The 23,587-nt window shown below is 38.2% G+C and overlaps 6 protein-coding genes across 9 annotated transcripts; 4 read left to right on the top strand and 2 right to left on the bottom strand.

Annotated features, from left to right (window-relative positions):
* Window positions 1-1,426: 1,426 nt before the first annotated feature.
* On the top strand, window positions 1,427-4,555 carry XRCC2 (homolog of X-ray repair cross complementing 2 (XRCC2)). Its single transcript, XM_008223157.3, has 10 exons — window positions 1,427-1,708; window positions 1,815-1,962; window positions 2,090-2,187; window positions 2,384-2,454; window positions 2,661-2,723; window positions 2,806-2,943; window positions 3,323-3,416; window positions 3,943-3,979; window positions 4,069-4,169; window positions 4,273-4,555. Exons 1-10 carry the CDS (start codon window positions 1,526-1,528, stop codon window positions 4,294-4,296), a joined length of 957 nt encoding a protein of 318 aa, XP_008221379.2. The 5' UTR covers window positions 1,427-1,525; the 3' UTR covers window positions 4,297-4,555.
* A 68-nt stretch (window positions 4,556-4,623) lies between these two features.
* LOC103321046 (uracil-DNA glycosylase, mitochondrial) lies at window positions 4,624-7,519 on the top strand. Its single transcript, XM_008222796.3, is given in 7 exon segments — window positions 4,624-4,849; window positions 4,852-5,103; window positions 5,185-5,558; window positions 5,670-5,700; window positions 6,027-6,162; window positions 6,798-6,881; window positions 7,222-7,519. Coding segments are annotated over 7 exon segments (1,116 nt in total). The 5' UTR covers window positions 4,624-4,677; the 3' UTR covers window positions 7,289-7,519.
* A 650-nt stretch (window positions 7,520-8,169) lies between these two features.
* On the top strand, window positions 8,170-10,660 carry LOC103321047 (uncharacterized). 2 transcript variants are annotated; one of them, XM_008222797.3, is made up of 6 exons: window positions 8,170-8,522; window positions 8,910-9,200; window positions 9,633-9,767; window positions 9,932-9,988; window positions 10,156-10,290; window positions 10,407-10,660. In XM_008222797.3, exons 2-6 carry the CDS (start codon window positions 8,913-8,915, stop codon window positions 10,470-10,472), a joined length of 681 nt encoding a protein of 226 aa, XP_008221019.2. In that variant the 5' UTR covers window positions 8,170-8,522; window positions 8,910-8,912; the 3' UTR covers window positions 10,473-10,660. The 2 variants fall into 2 exon arrangements, with proteins under 2 accessions (XP_008221019.2, XP_088900957.1); XM_089044831.1 differs by lacking the exon at window positions 8,170-8,522 and adding an exon at window positions 8,533-8,655.
* A 507-nt stretch (window positions 10,661-11,167) lies between these two features.
* On the top strand, window positions 11,168-16,088 carry LOC103321048 (RING/U-box superfamily protein). Of its 2 annotated transcripts, none has more exons than XM_008222799.2 (12): window positions 11,168-12,055; window positions 12,360-12,476; window positions 12,580-12,772; window positions 12,939-13,105; window positions 13,216-13,390; window positions 13,870-13,931; window positions 14,355-14,436; window positions 14,680-14,737; window positions 14,966-15,090; window positions 15,447-15,524; window positions 15,611-15,681; window positions 15,768-16,088. In XM_008222799.2, the coding sequence occupies exons 1-12, from the start codon at window positions 11,574-11,576 to the stop codon at window positions 15,835-15,837; spliced, it is 1,680 nt and encodes a 559-aa protein (XP_008221021.2). In that variant the 5' UTR covers window positions 11,168-11,573; the 3' UTR covers window positions 15,838-16,088. The 2 variants fall into 2 exon arrangements, with proteins under 2 accessions (XP_008221021.2, XP_088900956.1); XM_089044830.1 differs by having other exon boundaries at window positions 11,182-12,055; window positions 12,351-12,476.
* A 648-nt stretch (window positions 16,089-16,736) lies between these two features.
* Window positions 16,737-18,498, bottom strand: LOC103321049 (UPF0496 protein 4-like). The gene has a single exon (XM_008222800.2). The coding sequence runs from the start codon at window positions 18,018-18,020 to the stop codon at window positions 17,235-17,237; it is 786 nt and encodes a 261-aa protein (XP_008221022.2). The 5' UTR covers window positions 18,021-18,498; the 3' UTR covers window positions 16,737-17,234.
* Window positions 18,499-19,614: 1,116 nt separating this feature from the next.
* LOC103321050 (BTB/POZ domain-containing protein At3g19850-like) lies at window positions 19,615-23,026 on the bottom strand. Of its 2 annotated transcripts, none has more exons than XM_008222801.2 (3): window positions 22,440-22,970; window positions 21,196-22,359; window positions 19,615-20,255 (listed from the first exon to the last, which is right to left on the bottom strand). In XM_008222801.2, the coding sequence occupies exons 1-3, from the start codon at window positions 22,500-22,502 to the stop codon at window positions 19,842-19,844; spliced, it is 1,641 nt and encodes a 546-aa protein (XP_008221023.2). In that variant the 5' UTR covers window positions 22,503-22,970; the 3' UTR covers window positions 19,615-19,841. The 2 variants fall into 2 exon arrangements, with proteins under 2 accessions (XP_008221023.2, XP_088903304.1); XM_089047178.1 differs by lacking the exon at window positions 19,615-20,255 and adding an exon at window positions 20,496-21,003 and having other exon boundaries at window positions 22,440-23,026.
* Window positions 23,027-23,587: the final 561 nt, after the last annotated feature.

The following is a 23,587-nucleotide window of genomic DNA, read 5'->3' as shown; positions in this document are numbered from 1 at the left end:
CACTAGAACAACGTAGAACCCGACGAGGACAAGAGTCAGGATACGACAGCGACAGTTGCAAGTTAGATTAGCGCATAACTTCTTAGGACCCTTCGATTGTGATGGTGAAAGATCTCCCACCGTTGAATTTCAAATAAGTCGGTAATTTAGTTTCCCCCTTTGTGGATAAATTTACCCATAATTGAGTTATAATATAAAATTTTAAAATATTACATAGAAGATCTGCAAAGGATCTGACAACCATATAAATCAAACTCAACACGAAAACTAATATCAATATGAAAATTGTTAAACCAGATACAAGTAAGTATCATCATGCAGTTGTCCCTTCTTAAATAAAGAGTCGGCAACCATATTGATTTCTCTATCAATATGATAAATATAAAGTTGATCAAACTGCTATAACAAATGCTTAATGTGTCCAGTAATACTGAAATATAGTGGTATACAAAAGATAATCCATTTTATGTATAAAATTATAATAATTCATTCTCAATAGTGTGCTTTATTTCTCCCGCCCATTCTATACCATGTTTGGTGACTATAATTTGATTCGATTATAGGTATGATTAGATTGCATTTGATTACATTGGATTTAAAATGATAAGTAAGCCTTCGTTGGTGCTAGCGTCCCTAATTCGTGTCTCGATTAGTGGGTATTGAATTTGAAGTTCAAAGGGTTGGAATAATTTAATTATGTATATTTTTTTTTAAAGATAAATTAACCTACTAAAATGCACATGATAGGATTATGGTGGAATGATATATCATATGCATTTATCCTACCCACCAAAAGATGCCCTCGTGTAAACGGTTGATCTCATTGAAAGAAAAATTAAAAATAATAATAATAATAACAGCATGATAACAATACACCATAAAACAATTATTGATAAAGTTACTAAAAAATTGTTTAAAGATCCCATTACATTTTAACTGCATGAACAATACAACACAAAATGGCTCATAAGACATGTTCTAACTAAAAGTAATTTAAATTAGGGCATACCTCCATGTTAATTTTTCTAAATTTTTTTTAAAAAAAAAATCACTATTATACCTAATATAAGAGCTCAAATTATAAAAAGTCCATATATAAAATGGATTTAAAATACATACCCAAAGTCCATTTACAATATAATACAAAAAGCTTTTAACTTCTTTTAAATTACAAAATTATCATTGATTTTTAAAACAAACCCAATAAAAAAACTTCAAAAAAAATATCAAAACATATGGTATCAAAGTAATTTAATAATTCAAAATTATATTTAATAGATGTAGCTGTCATTTTTTGGATTTGTTTATAGAAATTAAATAGTATATGAATTTATTTATAAGTTTTAGTGTTAAGAATTGGTAAGGACTAAATATCTCAAAAAACGAAGCAAAAAAACGACTACGCGCGCGCGCGCAAGCTCCGTGCAAATTAGAAAAGAAAAGGAAAAAGTGAAGGTGAGAAGGAACCCGAAGCAACCATTGTGTGCCACTCCCGCTCCCGCTCAAAATCTTAGCGCTGAGAACGATGCAAATAGCGGCCAAAGGGTGGATCGATGGTGATGAGAGCGCAGCGGAGATGCTTGGTAGGGTTGCAACGGAGCGACCCTTCTTGCTTCTTCCGCCTCTTCATCGAGTTCCTCTCCGTGTCGGCAATGTAGTGGAGCTCGTCGGCCCCTCTGCTTCGGCAAAAACCCACATCCTCATTCAAGTGAGTCAAAAAAAAAAAAAATAAAATTGCAATTACTATCTCAGAGACAAATTTAATTTCTTTTATTCTGCAAATTGTTTGGGCTGATTGTGTTATGTGTGATTAGGCTGCTGTGAATTGCATTCTCCCTAAAGAGTGGAATGGGGTGCACTATGGGGGCTTGGAGCGTTTGGTAATGTTCATTGACTTGGATTGCCGCTTTGACATTCTGCGCCTCTCGGAAATCCTAAAGCACCAAATTATGGAGCCCAATGGTGAGTTGAATTGGTGTCTCTTTCTCTTATATATCGCTTCCTTCATTTACTAAGAATGATGAATCAAGGCTTTTCATTTGATGTTGCTGCTAAAATACGACCTTTTGCTCTGTGGATTTTGTTTTAGGGTCAATGTATTACGATGAGGAGTTGTATGCTTTGTGCATGAGACGCTTCTTGTATGTCCGTTGTTATGATAGTCTTGAATTTCTTGCCACTCTCAAGGTGAGAAGAATCTCTTTCACTTTCCTATAAGTTTTCATTCACAAAGAAAATAGAAGAGGACAATTATCTTTTCTGTCTCTAAAACTACTACCTTTATTCAAGCGAGCTCTTCATTAAAGCTTTTATAGATAGTTGTAGAATTTCTTATGGTAGTTTTTATTTTGGCCTCGATCCCTTTTTCCCTCTTACATTATAGACATTGCACCATCGGCTTCAAAAGGAAAAAGAAGTGCATCATGTTGGCATTCAATTGCTCATGATTGACAGGTTTGTCTTAAAATCTGGAAATGTTAGTTTTGCATTTGCTTTCAGATGTCATGCGAAGTTTCCTATATAATTGGAATCACTTTGAGACCTGTCCATGCTTTTTCCTCCTTCGCATGATGTTGCATTATAAATATACGAACGATTTAACAGATCGGATTCAGTTTAATTTAAATATTGATATCTTAATGTCCAACCAATTTTAACAGTATTGGACCTTTCCATTGGGTAGATCGTGTCTCAACATTCTTCCCCTTGGGGGGAAATAAGAGGTAATTACTATAGTTGGTTACTTTTAGCATACCTACAATCTTTTATTTTGTAGAATGACTTATCAAACGATCTTGTGCATAGGAAATGCCTCTCTCTTCAGAGTGTGTTTGACGCTGTCGTTCAGGATATCAAGAAGCTTCTGCTGGTGCATCCCATGCTAGTGATGGCTACAAAAGAAATCATATTGGGGAATGCATATGGCGGGGATGAGGTCAAACAGTGAGTTCCTTCAAAAGCTCAAAAACTTTAATTTCAGCTATGTTGATTTCAGTTAATTGTGCATTCAGAAAAGATAAAGGAAGGGCAAAATCTTAATTCGTTCTTAGTGTGAATTCCCGGTTTATCAGTAGTTAACCTTTATTTTCATTTTTCTGACGAAACAAAACGTCGACTTTCATTTACAAAAAGGCAGAAAATATTTCAATTTAAATTGTATAATTGTTTTAGCTTTTAACATGAAAACCAATCTCTTTTCCCCTAAGACAAAACCCCTTCTGCTATTATGGTTTCACCCTGTCTATACATGATTTGCTGTATACTATGCTATTCTCAGTTGTTAATACACTGAACCATGATCCTCTCATAACTGCAATTTCAGAAATAAATCTTTGCTGGATGCCTCAGGGTTAAGAAATTTAGCAAGTAATACTCAACAACTTCCATATCGTGAGTATATGCCATCCGTCTGGCAGGTAATATTCATCAATAGTTGCTTGGTAGATATAACATGAGGAGTCAATCTTTAACTGCATGATATTTGATATTTAAGTGTGCTATTATAGTTTTCGTGTACAGTTGATCTTAGCCAAACTAATATTTCGTTTTTCAGATAGTTTATTTTTGTTGCATATGCAGTGGGCATGTATGTTTAATCAGTACATTACCAATTCACACGAGTGGTTTAAGAAATAGTAGATTATAGCCAAACATTTTTGTCATTTTATAGCTATTTAACATGATTTAACGATGCACTTGAATTTGCGCATGCATTTTATAGAGGATTCTTCGGTTATTAAGGAATTGTTTAGGGATTGCGGGGAATATTGAAATTACCGCTGAGAAAATCAAGAACTCTAGTGTTTACAGAAAGATAATTTATTTTAATGGTGGTCATCTTTTTTCTTTACTTTGTAACTATCTGTTTATGAAACCCAGTTGACATGCTAGTTCGTGTGATAGCATGTTTGTACCTCTAATCCCTTTTTTTGCTTGTTGCAGTCCTTTGTTACACACAAGATACTTGTGCGAGCTTCAGGTTCATAATTTTCCCTTCATGGCAACATTTTTGGTTAAATTTGTTCTCTGTCATTGACTACGAATGTACATTTGTCTATCTCCTTGCAGATGATCATATGCCTATAAGACACTATGAAGAACATTCCGTCTATTTGTTGGAATGGTTGTTGCCTTCACTTAGTTTTCGAGACAAGTTTACCGTAAAAGATGTGAGAAAATTTTGTTACGTTTCTCATGATCTGAGAACTGTTTAAAAGAATTGAATAATTTTTGTTGCACATAATAAATCAATGGTGTAACCCGCTTGTGCAGGCTGGTATCGTTATTGTCTCATGATGCGATGCGAGTCTGGAGAGACATGGGGGTTGTGTTGTGGCCCTACCTACGCACAAAAAAATGAAGGGGAAAAAAGAACATAAACCATATTGTATTAAAAAGATGAGAATATCATAGAGTAGAATAGTGTAGTGTACATAAACAAAGTTACATTATATTGATATTTGTTTAATTAAAGCTTGTAAATGTTATTTGAAGAACAAACACATTTTCCAGCACAATCAATCCGACACGATGATGATAAGTTGTTATATTGTCATTTCGATTCGATAGGCAAAAGGAAGCCTACGTTGAAACAAACAAACATTTTACCTCATTTACAATAACTACATATGGGATAGGGAAAAGGAAAGGGAGCCGATTTGAGAAGAGAGAGAGGGAATGAGGTTGGTCGTTTCATTTTCCCCCGGTGTATGTAATTTTCCCGCCAATCCAAAAGGCACAATAATACGAGCATTGGCGCCAATCCACAGAAAAGCTTATTTTTATGATCGAATGAGCGTAAATCCGATGGCGTTGGAAAGGGAGCAACCAAGAAAGGAAGAAATGGGTTCCAAAAACAAAACAAAACCCTACTGGATCTCTTCCAACCCACTGCCTCCTCCGCCAAACGCTTGAAAACCGATTCCATCAGACCCACACACTCTGACTCTGTCTCTCCTGTACCACCACCATCCCATGATGACTCTTCCTCTTCCGACCTCACCGCCCAGCAAAAGTCACGCATGGAATTACAGAAGCTGCTCGCCAAAGCCAGACGCAACCTCTCTATCTGCTCCAACAGACTCTCCAACTCCAACTCCAAAGGTAATTTATTTTAATTTAATCAATTAAACAACAACAAATTTCATTTCTTTTTCGTTCTGATATAATTAATTATTAATTTAGGTGAAGGAGTGAAACTGGAGGAGCTACTGGTGGAGGAGACGTGGTTGGAAGCGTTCCCCTCGGAGCTTCAGAAACCCTACGCCAAGACCCTCTCCAAGTTCGTCGAGAATGAGATTTGCGGCGGCGCCCTTCCCATCTACCCGCCTACTCACTTGATCTTCAACGCTCTCAACTCCACCCCTTTTGACCGGGTCAAGGCTGTCATCCTGGGTCAGGACCCGTATCATGGCCCGGGTCAAGCGATGGGCCTCTCTTTCTCTGTTCCTGAGGGAGTCAAGGTTCCCTCAAGTCTCGTTAATATATTCAAGGAACTTCACCAAGATCTTGGCTGTTCAATTCCCTCTCATGGCAATCTTGAAAAATGGGCTGTTCAGGTTTTTTTTTTTTTTTTACATCTTTCTTCTACATTATGCTTCATTGAGCTTCTTTTCTGTGAGTTGTGAATTGCGACTGATGTTCATCTTTACAATTGATTCTATTTCTAGGGTGTTCTCTTGCTCAATGCTGTTCTCACTGGTGAGCTCATGTCTTGTAAACACATTTTTTCTGATGCTTGTTTTAGATTTTATAACTAAGAACTAATTTTGTTCGTTCAACATTGTTCTAAAGTGGATTGATTGTTCACAAATGCCAATCGCTTTAGCTACTTGCCGCCACCTTTTCCTTAATGAAAAGAATAAGTTCAAAGTGAGAGTTGTAGATAATGTTTTCCAATTAACCATAGGATAGGAATCAGGAAAAGCATATAAAGATGGCTCTGGATAGTTTTTTCTTATCTATTTTCTCTCTCCTTGTTTTACTCCATTTTATTTTGTCTTATGACCTTTAAATTTCATATTCAGTTAGGAATCATCAGGCTAACTCTCATGCCAAGAAAGGATGGGAACAATTTACTGATGCTGTTATCAAAACAATTTCACAGAAGAGGGAAGGAGTTGTTTTTCTCCTATGGGGAAACTCTGCTCAGCAGAAATCCAAGTAGGTTTGTTTTGTGGTGTGAGTTTTAAATTTAGTGACTCTGCAAATGGAACATTTCCAACAAAATAAATATTACCTCTCTCTCACACACGCACACAAACAAACTGACATGCTAGTTGTTATATACTTGTCTACGCTCTCATGTTTTGGCCTAAAGTACCAAGGAATCGGGACACCTTGGCTCATGCTAAGTGTTTCAATTTGAAATGAATACTATTTAGGTGAACAGAGGGCCTAGCTTTGCTGTATACGGCATGTTCTCTCAATCATAAAACAAACTTTGGCCCATTTTATCCTTTGTTCAACTGTAAAATTGTCTAGAACATCCCTCAAAATGAGTCATTGACGGAACCAACTTGATAATATGTGAATATTGCAAACATCTGGCGCTGCTTATATGGGCATCCGAGGCTATTCCATTTAGAAAGTTCTAAAGATATTCTGAGTGACATCTCCTGGTAAAATTTTAAGGAATCCCAATACTTGTACTTTCCATAGCTCGACAAAAAGAACACAACTTCTGATAGTCTGGATCTTTAACTTGGATGGAATGCATAGTCTCCGGCTATATGGGTTGAGAAGAGTTAAAGGGGTTTTTATCTTTCAACTGATTGGAGAATTGAATTACAATGCAGGTTGATTGATGAGTCAAAGCATCACATTCTCAAAGCGGCACATCCTTCTGGTTTGTCAGCAAACAGGGGCTTCTTTGGCTGCAGGTCAGTTTTAACTCCATAAGAAATGGTTACCACACAACTTCTATCCAAATAAAGACAAGAGGGTGGGGACAGAGAGCCCCTCCATGTCTACTAATATGGCATAATGGCGATAAGCTTACAATTAGTTTGTTAAAAAATCTGGGAAAGGCTGTTATAATTAGTGTGCATTTTCCTGGGATTTCTTTGTTTGTCTTTATCCATGCGAAATTTCACCGTATTTGCAAGCATGATACTGAGTATAACCCCTTTAGATTTACATGTCTCGAAATATAATCTTTTGTGATTATTATGTTAAGAAAAATTACATGGTAACCAGATAATTTGCTCATGATGTGAACAGGCATTTTTCTCGCACGAACCAGCTTCTGGAGGAGATGGGTATTCCTCCCATAGACTGGCAACTTTGATTAGAAAAGCATCTCACCAAGCAGCACCTAATTGCATTTTGTCTCAAAATATCTCAGTTAAGTTCATCATGTATGAGCAACTTTGGGACTTGTTTAGACGTTGATACATTAGTCTTTTTGTACAGAATACGGTAGTCTAACTATCCAAGATTCCAGGTAGTGTTGCCCCCTAAGCAATTCATTTTGTCCGATGGAGTGAATTGATCCGGCGTTCTTTTGAATGTTTCTGAATTTTCTCTGCTCATCCTTTCCCTTTTGCGAGACACTACTTCAAATAGCAATATCTTCATTTTCCCATATACCCCCCAACCCAATTTCATTTTCTAATCTCATCTACAAAAGGATTATTATACGGGAGATTCACTATTATACCCAATATAGGAGCTTGAATTATAAAAAAATCTTATATGAAATGGACTTTAGAAACACACCCAAAATTTATTTACAATATAACAAAAAGGTTTTTTACTACTTTTAAATTATAAAATTGTCATTGATTTCTTAAAATAAACTCAACCTCAAAATCTCATAAAAAAACCCAAAACACTCAATAGAGTATTAAAGTAATTTAATAATTAAAATTAAATTTAATAAAGTCAGTTGTTATTTTTTGGGTATATTTATATAAATTAAATGGTGTAAAGTTTATCTATATTATTAATGCTAAGAATTGTACTAATTCTGATATGTAAATGTGATTTCTCACATGATAAAAAGTTTAGACTTTGGATCTATGGATTTTGAATTTGAAAAATGATTGTTGGTGGTAAGTTGATTGATTGTTAAAAATGCAATTGCAATCACGGTTGGCAAATTCTACACGCCCTATCCACACTCTGGTCTGGTGTAGTCTAGTGGCGCCAGAAACACGACCATATGCTTATTATAAGCCCAACAAAACTTGATGAAGAAAGTTGGACTTGGATTTCTTGTGTGCACGTGACTAGTTGTCGTTGGCCTCGCGCTCAGTGATGGTCAACACACGACACGCCACCACTCACTCATCAAAGAAGCGAAGCGAAGCAAAGCAAAGGACTTTCCTTGTCAGCCACAAACTAACTGATTAAGTAGGAAAAACCAACCAGCGGTCCTGATTATTGTTGGGTTTCTCTAATTTACGTACAATTCTAAGTTGAGTTGCAAAATCACCACTAGATCCTATTACCATATCCGAAACAGGCAAGCATTAGACCCAGAAATCATATCTGCTCACTTCACTTCCAAACAATACCAGGTTGGATTTATATTTACACGCTCAATTTTAATGTTGTTTGGTTGTTAACACTACTGTTCTTGTTCATGAGTTGAATTGAATGCCCTCTCTCTCTCATTTATTTGTTTAAATTTCTCATGCGTTGCGAAGAATGGTATGCTGTAATCAGTACTATGAATAATGAATCTCTATCTCTCTCCTTTTCCTCTTCCTGCTTTTCAAATCATAATGGAACCCAATCAGCAACCTGGATTCTGAATGCTTGTTCTTGTAAATTTTCCAGATTGCATGTTGTTCCTGAAAAAATAAAGAAAAAATAGAGAAGGCGTTTTGAAAATATTATTAATCAAGGGTAATATTGTTGTTGATTTTGGGATAGTCATAGAGTTCCTTCAATGCCTTTTTCAGGAAATGACGAGCATTATTTCAAGCCACCACTGTAATTGGTCATTTGGGGTTCAGGAGAACCTTAACACAGGAATGGGATTCAACAAAGTTGTACTTCCTGGATATAATGGTTCGTATTTTCCTTCAAGAGGAGGTTTGGTTTTTTCCAGTGGTAATTGTCACATCCGTTATCACAGTGATCGGAGACATAGGCCTATCTTTTCAAGTACAACAGATGATGGCATAAATCCAGATGACTCAGAAGATCCAAATGATGCAAAAGATTCTTCTCCCGAACCTGAAACTGGAGGGGTATGTTGATGTTCTTCTCTCTGCTGCCATATTTGTGATATGACTGCTAACAAAAACCATTGGGATGCGAAACGTTGGTTACTCAAGCTCGATTCTGGTCTAATGGGTTCGTCATCCCAATTTGCTCAACTGATTTTATAGATTAATGAACAGTTTGGCCAAATTCAATTTGCATGGAAAATATTGTTTCACATGTTCCCCTGTTTCCGTTATGTATATTATCATCTGCATATACATATGATCTATGCTGCTTAAATCAATCCCTATTGCTATCTTCTATAAAAAAATTATGGTATCTGCTATTCATTTGAAAGCATTACTTATTTAACTGTGCGTATTTGTACCACTATTTTAGACGGAATTAATAGCATATGTTGAGTTTAGATGGCAAAACATGTGTGTTTTTATTGACATTCCTGTGTATTGTTTCAGGTGAATAGTGAAATACTTAGAGAGAATCTTGAAAGACTTGTTGGTACAGATGATTCCTCCTTCAGTGGGATAGACCTGGCAACTCTTATTAGGAACAAGTATGGGAGGTCTTATGACGTTCAACTCATAAAGAAGGTATGTTTTCTATGCGATGCGAAGATGACAAGCATAACACAGGGTACTTGTTAGAGTTGTCAATTTTTTCGTGATTATGGGATCTTAATTGGGGTGTGATTAGAAAACTGTTTGGCCCTTTTACATTTGTCCAATCCAATCCAATCCAATCCAATCCAATGTAGGAGTTCCTTGGAAGAAATCTCCTTGCTTTGAATGTCATGTGGAAGTATATGGAGCAGGTATGTAAATTCCTCCTACTCAAACAAATTTTAACTTTCTTGTTGGAACAAGCAACATGTCTGCAAACTGCAAAAGCAAAGTTGATAGTAATTAAATAATTAATCCAATCCAAATCTCTGAGTTTACATGGTTTCCTTGGTGTATGTTATGTATGAGCTTCTCTCAGAGATCCTTTCCACTGACTGAAGAAGAGTACCTATTGAGGCTGGACGATGTGGCAAACACCTTGAAATGCTGGGGAGCTGTGTCGCATATCCGAAACAGCCTAGCAAAGCTCAAAGAGAGGCCTCGGATAGGAAAGGTAATCAAATCATCCAATCCTATAATTTGCAAGTAACAACAGAAATAATAATGAACAATGGATATGCTTGTTGATTTATTGTCCATATAACCATTTCTGCAAGTCATTTTGTGCAGGCAGTGAGCATTTTTATCGATATGGACGAGTCTGGAGGGCGTGCAAATGAATGGATTTACAAGTAAATTGGCAAACTGTGGAGGAATTTATAAGTGACGCAGAGGCAGTGGGAGTGAGTTGCCCACCCCCCACCCACCCAATGTATTTTGCATCAAGCTAGATTAATTAGCCAATACTTATACGTCAGCCAGAGAGTTTTGTTTGAAGATGAACACAAATGTTCAGTATAATCAAATCTGTGATTTGTGCATAAGTAATTAGTGCTGGCTGCCTCACAAGGACACAACACAAGGAAAATCAAATGTCAATATCACTACAAATGATCTCACTGTTGGAATTGGATCATATACTAAAAAGGGAGGCAGGGGGTTGACTTCATGCATGAATTGATGAGAAGAAACTCTATATTCCTTTTACTGCAACTGCATGCATTTGTGGAGATCTCGGTAATAAGACGTGCTGCTGCGCTGCCTGCCTGCCTTATTACATGCACGAAAGATTATATTGACAAATAACATAAGAAAGAAAGAAAAATAAAATAAAATAAAAGGAAAGGACCTGCAAGTGCTCAATTTTCAGCGGATTTAAGAAAATCAAGAAAAATATATTGAGAGTATTTTCATAGTTTTAAGGATTTTGCTCTGGTAATACAAATATATTTTCAGTTTTTGACACGTGTCAAATTGTGATTGGCATGTAATAAAAGGAATTGCAGCTCCCCAAATATTTTGCTGGAATTGAAGAAACGTCATCCTAAAGAGGTAAAAAAAGACTAAAAAGAGGGAGAGAGAAAGAAAAGAAACAGCTTCCTCACACTGTTTGTTTCAGTGTCTTTATATTCTCCAGCAAAACCCTAATATGCTCCCTCCCTTTTTACCTTGTATAGATAGAGTTTTGTTGTTGATGTTAAAGATCAAAAGCAACAAATCAAATTGTGTTAGAGTCTTAGAGACATTGTAATCTCAAGACTTATTATAAGTGAATTTCCCAAAACCCAACTTCATTTGTCTGTCTCTCATTCTCAGACTTCCACTCCTTGAAAATGATCCTCAGAAATTAACCGAACAGAAGAAGAAGGAAAGACACACACACACACACAAACACACATACACTTATATTGAAGCAATTCATTCATTCATAGCAAACATTGAGCTTCAGAATGATTGATGGTTATGATCATGATGCAGCAGCAGACCTCTGCACCACCCGCGTCTCACTCAATTACTCCCCCCTCCTCCACCACCACCGCCATTAGATCACCTACGGCAACCCCCACACACTCGCAGCAGCCATCGCCTCTCTCTCGCCATGCTCTGCCTCTGCCCGCGCCACCTGTCGATCACGTACTGCCTATCGCCGCTGCGCACCCTTCCAGTGAGCCTGCGTCCACAATTCCGTGCCCACTTGCGAGGGTCCGGCTCTCCGATATTTCCCCGTATGACGGGGCACCGAGCGGGCCGTATTTGAGGGCGGTGGAGGCGCTTTCGGGGTCTCTGATGAGGCACAATGCGGCCGTCATCGAATTGGGTAGCGAGGACGCGGCTCTCTTGCGCTGCGGCTTGGAAGCTTCCAGGTTGTATTTTAGGAGTAGAGCTCAGCTCGGTGCTGGGAAAGGAAGCCGTGGAGTTTACATGTACAGAGCTGGCAGGTATTGCTTAATTTGATGAATGACTGAATGAGTGAGTTAGGAAATAGAATTAGGGCTAGCGTTGTCGTGTGCTGTATTGGTGATCAATGCAGTTTGAAATGTGTGTTTTTGGGTCAAAGAATTCGTCTTTGAGGATTTTCACATTGTAATTACTAATAACATTGTATTCAACTTTATGATTCTTTGTTTGTGCACTCATTTATCTATCTGTTTCTTGTTGCATTGAGCTTTATGATAACAGTCTTGTTATCATTGTCCTATGAGAATTGAGATTTGGGCTTCTGAAGAGCTTCAGTTGTTGCAGGGCTTTGGAAGATTGGGACTCATCCCCACCATGCATGGCCGATATTTTTAGGTGCATGGGCAAGGCGGCCCATGTTGCGTTGTGTGCAATAGCTAGGCATCTTCGTTTGCGAAGCGAGTAAGGATGGTGATGATGGCTCTTTAACTTTTCACTTGCTTTTCTTCTAGTTTTCCTGATTACCATTTTTGTATATCTGCTAATGTAACTCCTATCTTTGCAGTGTTTTTAACCAGTTACTTGATGATACTCCCCTTCCTGCTAATGAGGTGTCCTCATCAGTGCTTGTTGCAACCTACTCAAATGCTTCCATGCAAAATGGAAAAGGTGCTATTGGGGGAAGGAAGCCAGGAATGAATGGTGAAGTTGAGAAGGGGTTGTTGACATTGATTTCCTCAGACAGTCCTGGTATACAGGTGCCCTTCTTTTTCTTGGATTATCATGGTTTCTGAAAGATTGGTTAATTTGCAGATGATGAGCTTTGCATCTTATTGTCATTTGTTTCAACGTCTCTTCTAAACAAAAAGATGATTTGCTTCATGATTTCTGTAAATTACTTGTGCAAACTGTTTTCTGGTTCAGGTATGTGACCCCAATGGTCGTTGGTACCTAGCAGAGGTTGGGTTAGCTCCTGGGGATGTTTTGCTACTTACAGGTAAGGCACTCAGCCATGCTACAGCTGGCCTTCGCCCTGCTGCATCATATAAAGCTGCTTCCGATTACTCCTCAGGCATTAATAATGGCGGGAGGTACAAATTGTCTTCTTTCCTTTGTTCCCATTAATGTGTCTGTCCCTCATTTCAATCATATTTACAGGAAGTTCATTTGGAATTAACCTGATTGCATTTGGCAATTGTAGGACATCACTTGCATTTAGGCTCATGCCACAAGGTAACGCTATATTAGATTGCTCTCCAATTGCAGCGGCTGGTCATGTCATTCCCCAGAGCTATGTCCCAATATCTGTAAGCCAGTTTATGGATGATCTTTCTGCTGAGGAAGATGTATTGGGCAGTCGTTCTGATAGTACTTATGTAAGTTTTATCTTCAAGTACCTGATGTAGGGGGTTAAAGTTTTAAAAAGAATATAATGAGATAAAAACAAATAATGATGGAGGCTTTCTTGGATTTCATTGACAGGCTCAATGCCATATTTGTTATGATCTCTGCACTAGTTATCTATTCGTAGCTTCTTTAAATTCATTAATCTAGACTTCTTAAGACTAGAAAAGCCTGCTTCTATCAGTTTTGTGATTTAATAGAACTAAAAATGTTATTGCGTGGTTTGCACATGAAAAGAATATCTTAAATAGTAAACCTAAAAAGTATCACTAATTTATTATTTGTTTGTGGTAATGTGTATATACTTAAGACTTATCAAAAACATCTTAAGCAACTATATTTCCTTTGCACCACATTATTTGTATCTATAATTTTTATATTCTTTTACGAAAAAGACAACATGTGTGGCCCAGGACTGACAGCTTTCTTATTATGGAATTTGCATTTGCAGGTAGTTCGAAATAATTCAAACAAAGAACCATCTTTAAGAAGTGTTCTCTCAGATCCCTTATCGTAAGTGGTTATTTGCCTTTGAACTTAGTTCCTTCTCTGCCTAGCAATATGCTGTCTGTTTAAATTGTAAGCCTCACTGTTGTCATGTATGGGCTGGTCACTCGGGTATGTCTATGCAGTGGATGATGCCTGCCGACCAGTCACAATGATAATGAAAAGTTCTGAACTTATACTATATAACAAAGATTACTGATAAGATCATTACATCAAGACTTAATATGCTAGGATGGTTGGTGGGATGGTTGATATTTCTAACGCTCAATCTGCAATTGTAGACTAAGTCTTATCTCTCTAAAACTCCCCCCTCCACTTGTTGGTTATCTCAACATGTATTTATTCTTATAATGTTTAGTCAGCTTATATAGGGTGCTAAAGTTTCTTCTTTTTTCACTCCCTTTTTTTTGTGATTTATAAATGCTTCAGTGGTGCATTCCTTGAAGATGCTGTGGTAGTTTCCTGTGGGCATTCATTTGGCGGTCTCATGTTAAGAAGAGTCATTGACACAGTAAGTAGGCTATCTCCTGATACTAGAAGACATATGAGAAATGCTGCTCTTATTGCTTTGTAGAGGCCCAGGGATTTTGCACATGTGGATGTTTGTATCCTACTTCTGATTTTCTTATGACCAAAGGACTGCTATTCTCTTAACATCCTTCATGCCTTCTTATGATCGCCTTGCTAATGGATTTATTACCTCTAGATGGGAAAGGACTAGAATCATAACTACAGTTGTTTTTTTCCATCACAGTCAAGATGTACCCTCTGCAGTGCAGACATTGAGATCGGGTCTCTTGTTCCTAATCTTGGTAAATTCCATTTTGCTTTTTAGTTCTTCCTAAATATGTTCTTATTCCAATTTGTTTCACAATCTTTCTATATAAAAAAAATTAAAAATGCGCACACGCACACATGCATATTATATTTTTTTAGTCTTGGATCATCATGCTACACCTACATTTCTATCCACTTTTACCAGGCAATACATTCCTTCTTGTTTCTATTTATATTTTGACATAGAATGATTTCCTCAACAGCTCTGAGAGCTGCAGCTGCAGCAGTGAAGCATGAGGATGATCGAAGGCTATTTCATAACGCGACTATCCGAAAGCGTCGGAAAGAATTGGGTGACCAAATGGATTTATCAAGAAGACCAAACAGGGTGAGTGATAAAAATGCCTGATATTTCTATTACATATTCCATTTAGACTTTTGAAGTCATGCAAGTCATTGTCAGAATATATGAAAATGGGAAGTGAAATGGGATGTGTAAGGTTAACAGATTGTAGGTAGGCAATTGTGACATATGAAAATTATTAAGCTGTGGGGCTGCTGAAATTGATATGGTGTCTTGACAGAGTTAGATGGAAGATTTTGTGTCATATTGACTACGGTTATGGTAAATGAGGAAAGTCAAGTGGTAGTGATTCATGGAATTTGCAAAATGTCTTTGGAGTAAGGAGGGTACACATCCGTGTTTCAAGCATTCCTATTGCATAATTTGTTATGCGTGTGCAGGAAAATGGAGATGTTGGTGATGATGGGCTTCGTGGGGTGCAGTATCCATTTTCTGTGAATGAAAAAGTGGTAATCAAGGTGAGTTTATTTCATTGTTTATCAAAATTGTCTGTTGCCCATGATTGATCAAATAGGAATTGTAAAGGGAATACATAATTATGCAGGGGAACAGGAGGACTCCAGAAAAATTTGTTGGGAAGGAGGCGGTCATTACATCGCAGTGTCTCAATGGCTGGTGAGTTGGCATGACTAACCCGTGCTTTTTTTTTTTTCCTGTAGACAGAAACTTTTGTATCCAATGCTTTCCTCATGTTCATGCAGGTACTTGCTCAAGATTATTGAAACTGGAGAGAATGTTCGCCTGCAATACCGTTCCTTAAGGAAGATGTAGAACGCGCCTGCCAATGAGGACAATGCTCTTCACAAACCATCGAGAACAGCATCTCACGAAATCATTAACTTGTTGTAGTACTTAAACCTCGATATGGAAGTTGCTTGTCAGTCCACCACCCCTTTGTTGTAACTTCTTGTGTTGGAATATGTAACCATAAGAGAAGTAGTGTATTAGAATCTGAGAGTCTCAGTTGAGCGCTTGTAAAATGGAAAACAATGATACGTTTTTAGTTAGTGTTTTGGGTTTTACAGGTGATGGTACTTTGATTTGATTATTAAACTCTACCCTGATCCAATAGTGAATTAGGCAGCGAATGAAGACGACCACAAATGACACATGATGAGTAGGCAGATAGAGCTTCTGTCCTCGCTCCTCTCTCTCTCTCTCCTAATAATAGATTTATTTATTTACATTTTAAATTAAAGGAAGATTGTCCCTAAACTCTAATGTCTTCTCAAATAATTCAGTACGGAATCAAGTTATTTCATTGCACGTATATAGAATGTGCAGAATTTGCAGTTGCGCAGTAGGCGTGGCTTGTGGGACGCTTCTTCTTCCCTCTTTCAATCTCTCCCACAAACACAAAAAAAAGTTTGCATTCAAAGTTGGCAAAGCTCATGTTCCTTCCTCCCTCCCTCCCACCTCTCTCGTCCTTTTCTTTTCTCCTGCCTAAAAATGCAGCCAAGCCACCATGATTCTTCAAGTGAGAGGATTAGCAAAGCCAACGCTACGGCCTGTGCTAACAATTCTGATTCACAATTCCGATTCGATTCTGAAAACTTCGCCTCCGAATGCAAAATATTTTGAGACATTTAGAGGGAATTTAAGTGAAACTATGTCGTTAAATTAAAATCCACAGTTATACTTTTATTATTATTGGTTTACAGGAATAGAAATAGACATAAGAAAATGGATTAAATTGAATGTATACCCAAACATTTGACAAGGTTAGAACTTGTGTAATTCATTCACTGGTTTTAATTTTAATTTCCTTTCAGTGAGGACAGGACAGGAAACTAAAGATATGGGGGACAATTCCAATTTACAAAGGCTAATGAAATTTCACTACCACTCTTTCTATTTGTAATTGATTGATTCGGGTGTGGTTTTGCTTCTCTTTGTTTGTTCGTTCGTCTCTTTCTTGCTTTAAGTTTTGTTTATGGCTTTTGGCCCCACTCCTCTCTCTCTCTCTCTCACCTTCTCCAACATGTGGTTCCTGTTACACAAAACACCATTGAACATCTCATTCACGCCATTACTCAACCGCTCCAACCCATCCGAAAACGACCCGGTTGCCCTCTCCAGCGCTTTGACGACATCGTTTAGCCGCTTCTTCTCCTCCTCCTCTACTGCAGCAACTCCTGCCACGTCATCAATGACCTCACACACTTCCCTTACACGTGTCCCCACGTCTTCCAACTCCTCAATAGGCCTTTCTGTTTCTTGTCCTTTTCGCCCCCGAATCGCCGTTTCAACTCGGCAGACACCTCCGATTCCAACTCGTTCAACGACTCAGCCCATGACAACTCCGCCGGCACTCCGACCCTTACCATCTCAGGAGATCCGTGGATCGTCGCCACCACAACTCCGGCGACGAACACAGTCACCAATCCCACGGCGTGCACGGTTCGACGCACGAGCTTCCCGACCCTCGAGGCCTTGCCGCGTGGCACATTGCGGAGCCCCGTGGCCATATCTCTGACCAAGACATCCGCATTGCTCCGTTTTCCGAGGTCCGAAGCACAGCGCTCGAAGTCGGAGAGAGCTTTGCTGGCTCGACGGAGCTTCTCCAGAGACTGATTCCCGTCGCCGAGAAGGTGAAGAACGAAGGTGAGAAGGCGGCGACGCTGGCGAAAGCGTTCGATGTCGGCAGAGACGGAGTTGCAGAGGTCCAAGAGCTTGACGCTGTCGTCCAAATACCAAGCAAGCGAATCATCGAGAGCCGCTACTTTGAGATTGGAGATGAGAACTCTGGCTTCGGACTGAGCCAAGGCGAGGAAATCGACGGCCTTGGAGAGCCAAGACAGGCTGATCGATGGTGGAGTCAGCGTTTTCAAGCGGCAAAGCAGAGCGTCATCGAAGGAGCGTGAGATGAGGTCCAAATTGTTGGGAACAGAGTGTTTCTTAGCCACGCGAAATGGCGAGAACGAAGAAAAGTGAAAGATTTCCGTTTGGTACATTGCCAGATGATAAATGTTTTCAGGGAGAGAGATTGAACTTTTCCGAGGAAAATATTATTTTCCGGGAAAATGTTCCAATGTCGGGCCGAGTGAAGAAACAAACGGCTATATACAATATGTGTGTGTAGAGGTTTATATTAGAATATGCAAGGGTACCGGGAGAGAGAGGAAGTTTGGCAATTGGCATGCAATTTCTGATAACAAGTTTGTGCTTTCTTGGTTTCTTCTTTCTAAGACGCGGTTCCGAGAAGAAATCCACTACTCTCTACATCCTAAATTTACGCTATTGCCCGTCGCTTCTGGGATGTTCTTGCTGAATGCCGGTTTAGGATAGGATTACACAAATGCCCCTAACTGTTTGACCAGAGCTTTTATATCAAATATGGAAAGGATATATGAAGGTTAAATTAGGAAGAACAAGTACTGTGGAGTGGGGGAGGGAAGGGAAGGACTGGACCGTATCTTTCGGTGGTGGACTGAACACGCTAATTTGGTGTAAAGGCCCGCTCATCCGTCATTCCTGCCTTCCCCACTTGACACTTTATATTACTTATCCTTTGCATTTCTTATCATAGACAAGAAAAAAAGTTCATATCGCTTAACCTACCACCCATCGATATCTTTAAAGTTTCACTCAAAATAAATTATCGCTTAACCATTACCACCCATCGTATATCTTTAAAACTACCCATAAATTTAACTCTATATGTTTTGTACATCTCAAAAACACTTTTAAATTATTTAGTTAAAGCAAAGCGAGTTTGTACGTCTCAAAAGCACTTCTAAATTGTTTAAGTAAAGCGAAGCGAGTGACAGAAAACTATAAGTGGTGCTTACGTAATAAAACAGAATCTAATCTGCATTTTGCAGTCTGCTGTACGCAAGGGGAAAGGAAGTAATAAATGTATACCTCCTAATATTAGCAGGCTTAACTAATTTTTTTCTCTAACCTTTAAGCGTGCCAAATTGAATTTCTGGCAAGCAAAGCTTTGCCCTGTCATCCCTCCCCACCTACCTAACCTTATATTTGTGCTAATGCTTATATGATGTTCCACTAATCCATTCGCATTAAAGGAAAAGAAAAGAGTTTCGGCTTAAACAAGGATTTCTACAAAATTTCATGTTTTCTTGAAGCTTTTTCAAAGTTGTGCATGCTTGTATAAGAATATTGCAATGGAAGTTTTGTTCATGGCTTAAAGAAATAGCAATAAAATTTCAATAATAAAATTAAAATTGTGAATGTTTTTTATGTGGATGCCTTATAACTTATGAACAATTCAACCCTATTGCCCTAATCACGGGATATCAAACAAAGTTGCGGCATTATTAATCAGTCTCTCACATCACATGCATGATAATGACAAGTAAACCAATAAAATATTGAATTACAACAAGGCTGTTAATACAACTTAAGCCAATGGTTTTCATTAGTTGAGGTGAGGAACCGTCTGACAACACTAAGCCACAACTTGCTAATATTGCCAAGTTCTTGGCCCTTTCCCCTTCCTGGAATATATCATATATACAAGAATCTCATCGTCTCTCTTTTTTTCCTTTTTCTTTTTTCTTTTTTAAAAAAATAAGCGATAACATATTATTGATGAACAGACAAAAGTGGGAACTATGGTGGTAGCTCCTTTTAGTTTCTTGCAAAATTAAATGATATCTAATTTTGATATTTACAAGCAATCCCCCAATTACATTTTCATCTCCAAGGAAAAACAAAAGGAGGAGAGAATACGCACTGAAAATATAACAATCTTTTACAATAATATTTAACCGTATATTTTTAATGGAGCTCCTAGAAGAAAAATTGATTAATCAACAAAGTCTAGGCAGAGGTCTAGCATGAGTTGGGGTAGCCAAAACATGATTATGCTTCACCATCCTTGACATCTGCCCCTTCATTTGCCTGCACAGTTTCTCTAACTCCACCACCCTCCATTGCATCCTCTGCAAGTTTAGTGTTTCTTCCATCTTCCCTTCCTCCGCTAAGCTCTCTTCATCATCAGCATCACCATTGTACACAACCCTTTCATAATTTACACATTGTTGTTTTGGTTTTGGTGTTGGTGGTGTTATTTTGGATTGTTGAGACATAAGGGCTTGCATGGCAACCCTTGGTGGGATTTTTGGATTCTTGGCAAGCTCTTTACATGCTCCAAGGCTCAGCTTTTCATAGTTTAGGCATCTGCATAATCTTGACCGCTCCTCAAATGAAAGACTAGGATGAGACTGCCCACCACATATTCAATTCAAAAATTAACTATCAGTAATCAACTACATTAAACATGAGTTTCTGAAATCATACAAGTTAAAAACACATCTTTTAAGTAATGACAACATATATTGGGCGACGTGGGAGCACGTGTGGCCATAGGGCTCAAGACGTGAAACCTTGCTATGATATCATGAAGTTGAGCTTCTATCTTAAAACCAAAAACCAATTGACAATAGGGAGAGTAGCCCAACTCCTTATAAACTCAAACTATGTCTATTAACTTTTCAACGTGGGACTCTCAACAAAAATCACATTCACATAAATTAATTGGAATGTGCATGCCAGCCAAAAGATATGGGCCATAAATGATGTGAATACTAATATTAATTCCTAATAGCAACAATAACCCTTTCCCATCAATAGATTATGATATTGTGTTCCCCATTCTTCAAGTAATAGTAAAGGATGCCCATCATTCTTTTGTGCCTCTTCTCCTTTCCCCATCTGGCCATGGAGGCTTTCTATCTTTTTTCATTTCCTATTGCCACTCTCAGCTTATTGGACAATGACATCCCCATTTATAGCCTAGCCACATTCCAAAGATTAGAATGCATCCTTATTTCTTGAGAGACAGAAACAGGCAGATTGTTTGACCCCAAAAAAAGAAGAAGAAACAGAAAGGCACACTCTCTGCAGGAACGATGAACCTAATTTTCCAGAATAATCAACTAAGTTTCTTCCTTCTTTTTTTCGGTCTGATTCCTTCATGATAGACAATTTGGAAACAGAATGCTAATTAATGCAACTTCTCTACCCAGAAAAAGAAAGAAAAAAAACAAGGAAATAAGAAAGAGGAATTGTTAAGTTCACTTTTTTCAAAAGCTTTCAATTATTTTGTCATGATGGAGCAAAAGAACACGGAAATAAAAGAAGGGAGAGGTATGGCATGCTCACCTCAAGATAGATATCAATGGCTCTGTAGGCCCCATCAAAGCAATCCCTGGCAGAATCAGGTAAACTCTCTGCAACTCCCAAAAATTTAGAAATCTTGAGATTCTGATCAGGGGATATTTCACCCAAGTACTTATCAATCAATCTCCCGGCAATCTTCAACTTCTGCACTGACACTCCATCACTTTTAACAAACACTCTTATCAATCTTATCACAAGATTGACATCATAAACACCCCTGTCATGCCCAGACACTAGCAAGTCATCCAATGTTGCTTCATCAAGCATTCCACCAATCAATCTTTCCAAACCAAGCCTGTACTCTTTACTCAGTCCAAAGCCAGACACAATCCTCAATACCCAAAACAGCGCTCTGCAGGAAAACGTTTTTCTCCCAACCAAAATGACCCCATGAACAGCTGTGTCCACAAGACCACCAAACTCACATTTTGAATTCACAGCAGCTGATGATGTATGATTATAATTAGCTTTCCTCTGAGCTGAAACTTTCAGGTAATGAAGGAGAAATCTTGTGAGGATCAAGCTGTTGTTATCAGCTCCGTAAGCACCCAAACTCTGGAAGAGTTTTTCAATGATCTTTGGTGGTAAAATGGCCACATCATCAAACCACCAAGCTCTGCTTGATGAGCTTGGCTTGATTGATTCAGGGGTGTTCTTATACGAGGAAGAGGGTCTAAACCCAGATGCAGTTTCTGGAGAAGAGGACGTAGAAGACGACGCGGCAATGAGGCTGCTTATATCTGAATTTTGAGTAATCTTAGCCAACAGAGCACAAATGAGTTTGTCTAGCAGACCAGACGAATCTGCGTAGTTGCAGAATGAGCCGCAGCTCTTGAGGCAGACTAGTATGTCTTTCCATGACCACTCAAAAAGTCCATCAAGAAAGACTTGTGTTTGCAGCAATAGATTGCAAGTTGAGAGCTTCTCAGTCATACCAAGGTAGACTGCACAGCAGTGGAGGAGGGACACATTTGAAACTGTGGTTGTGATTCTTCCATTGTTGTAACAGAATCGAGAAATTAACTCGAACCCATCAGGGCCTCCAGGGAAGTCATCGATTTCAATCCCTGAATTCTTGATCTGGGTCCTTCTCCTTTCCTGCTTGATGATCTTCTTCAACCTTCCTGAATATGTTGATAAAATCTCCTGCAAAAGTATGTTGGAAACTTTTAAAGAGATTGTTTGATTACATAGAAAGAAGTATAACAAAGTTGCAGTTTTCATACCTCATTCACAAAGAATGTTTGCTGACCATTAATGTGGATTTGAAAATCAGAGAGTTGTGACATAGCTGTTTTTGCATTGAATGAATTTCAACAAACCTCTATCTGCATCACAGACCGGGAGAGAAGGCTGAAAGCTAATGTGCTGCTGGCCCAAGACAAGGGGAAAAGGAAAATGTTTGTACACGCCTAGCAGTGACCCTATTTATAAAGGGTACAAGTGTTTGATTAAAAATAAATCAATAATAAATAAAGAGTACAAGTTTTTGACCTTTAGGAGGAGCATCATGACTCATCAGCAATCTGTTAATTTAATCAGTGAACCGTGTTGAAACAAGAGGACTTCTGTTCTGTCCCAAAAGATTAAAAAAGGAGAGAGAGAGAGAGAGAGAGAGAGAGAGAGAGAGTAGGTTTTTTCTTTGCAATTGCTGCCATGCTTTTCCATCCAATGATCCATACAATTGAGGGTTTGATGTCCCACCAATAAGATGTCATGGTATGGACATCAAGGAAGGAAGGAACATATTCCCAATGAGAATGAGAAGTTGTTTTGCTTTGGGTTCTTATTTAAGAAGTGAGAACTCTGTGTTTGAACAGGAACAAATAAAACAAAGAAAGAAAGAACTTACACAAGTTTTCGCTCATTCGATTAATCCAGAAAATAAATGTTGGTTCAACAAATAGGAAGATAAAGATAACGTGGAGATTTTGTATTTTTATAGGGAGACAAATTCTGCAAGTCAAGATGGTTGCTCTCATGGAATAGTTAAATTGTTATTCCTTCGTCATACATGCAAGCTCAAGTTGCCTGCACTTTAGGACTTATTATAATTAAGGACAATCAGATTTCAGACATGTGAAGAAGGGGCCCAGCCAGCAGCACAGAGAGAGAGAGATAGCAGCAAATGAAGGAACAATAAGTTATTCTGTCTCTCTCGTGTTGTTATAGATGGGATTATATTTTGTATTAGCCGCATCAGGTTAAGAAGCAAAGCATAATTTGTAGTAAACAAATAAAAACTAGTAAGGTATCAAACTGGGAGAATCAACATTAATTAAGCAGCTAAATAGTTAATAATTGCGGATGGGGTTTGGCAATTTAAGGTCAGTTTTATAAGAATACAATAAAAAAGGTCGAAGGTGAAATCACA

The sequence above is a fragment of the Prunus mume genome, linkage group LG2 (genome assembly GCF_029339155.1).
Source record: "Prunus mume cultivar Tortuosa linkage group LG2, ASM2933915v1, whole genome shotgun sequence".
Classification (NCBI taxonomy): Eukaryota; Viridiplantae; Streptophyta; class Magnoliopsida; order Rosales; family Rosaceae; genus Prunus; species Prunus mume.
This window is presented reverse-complemented; position numbering and strand designations above follow the sequence as displayed.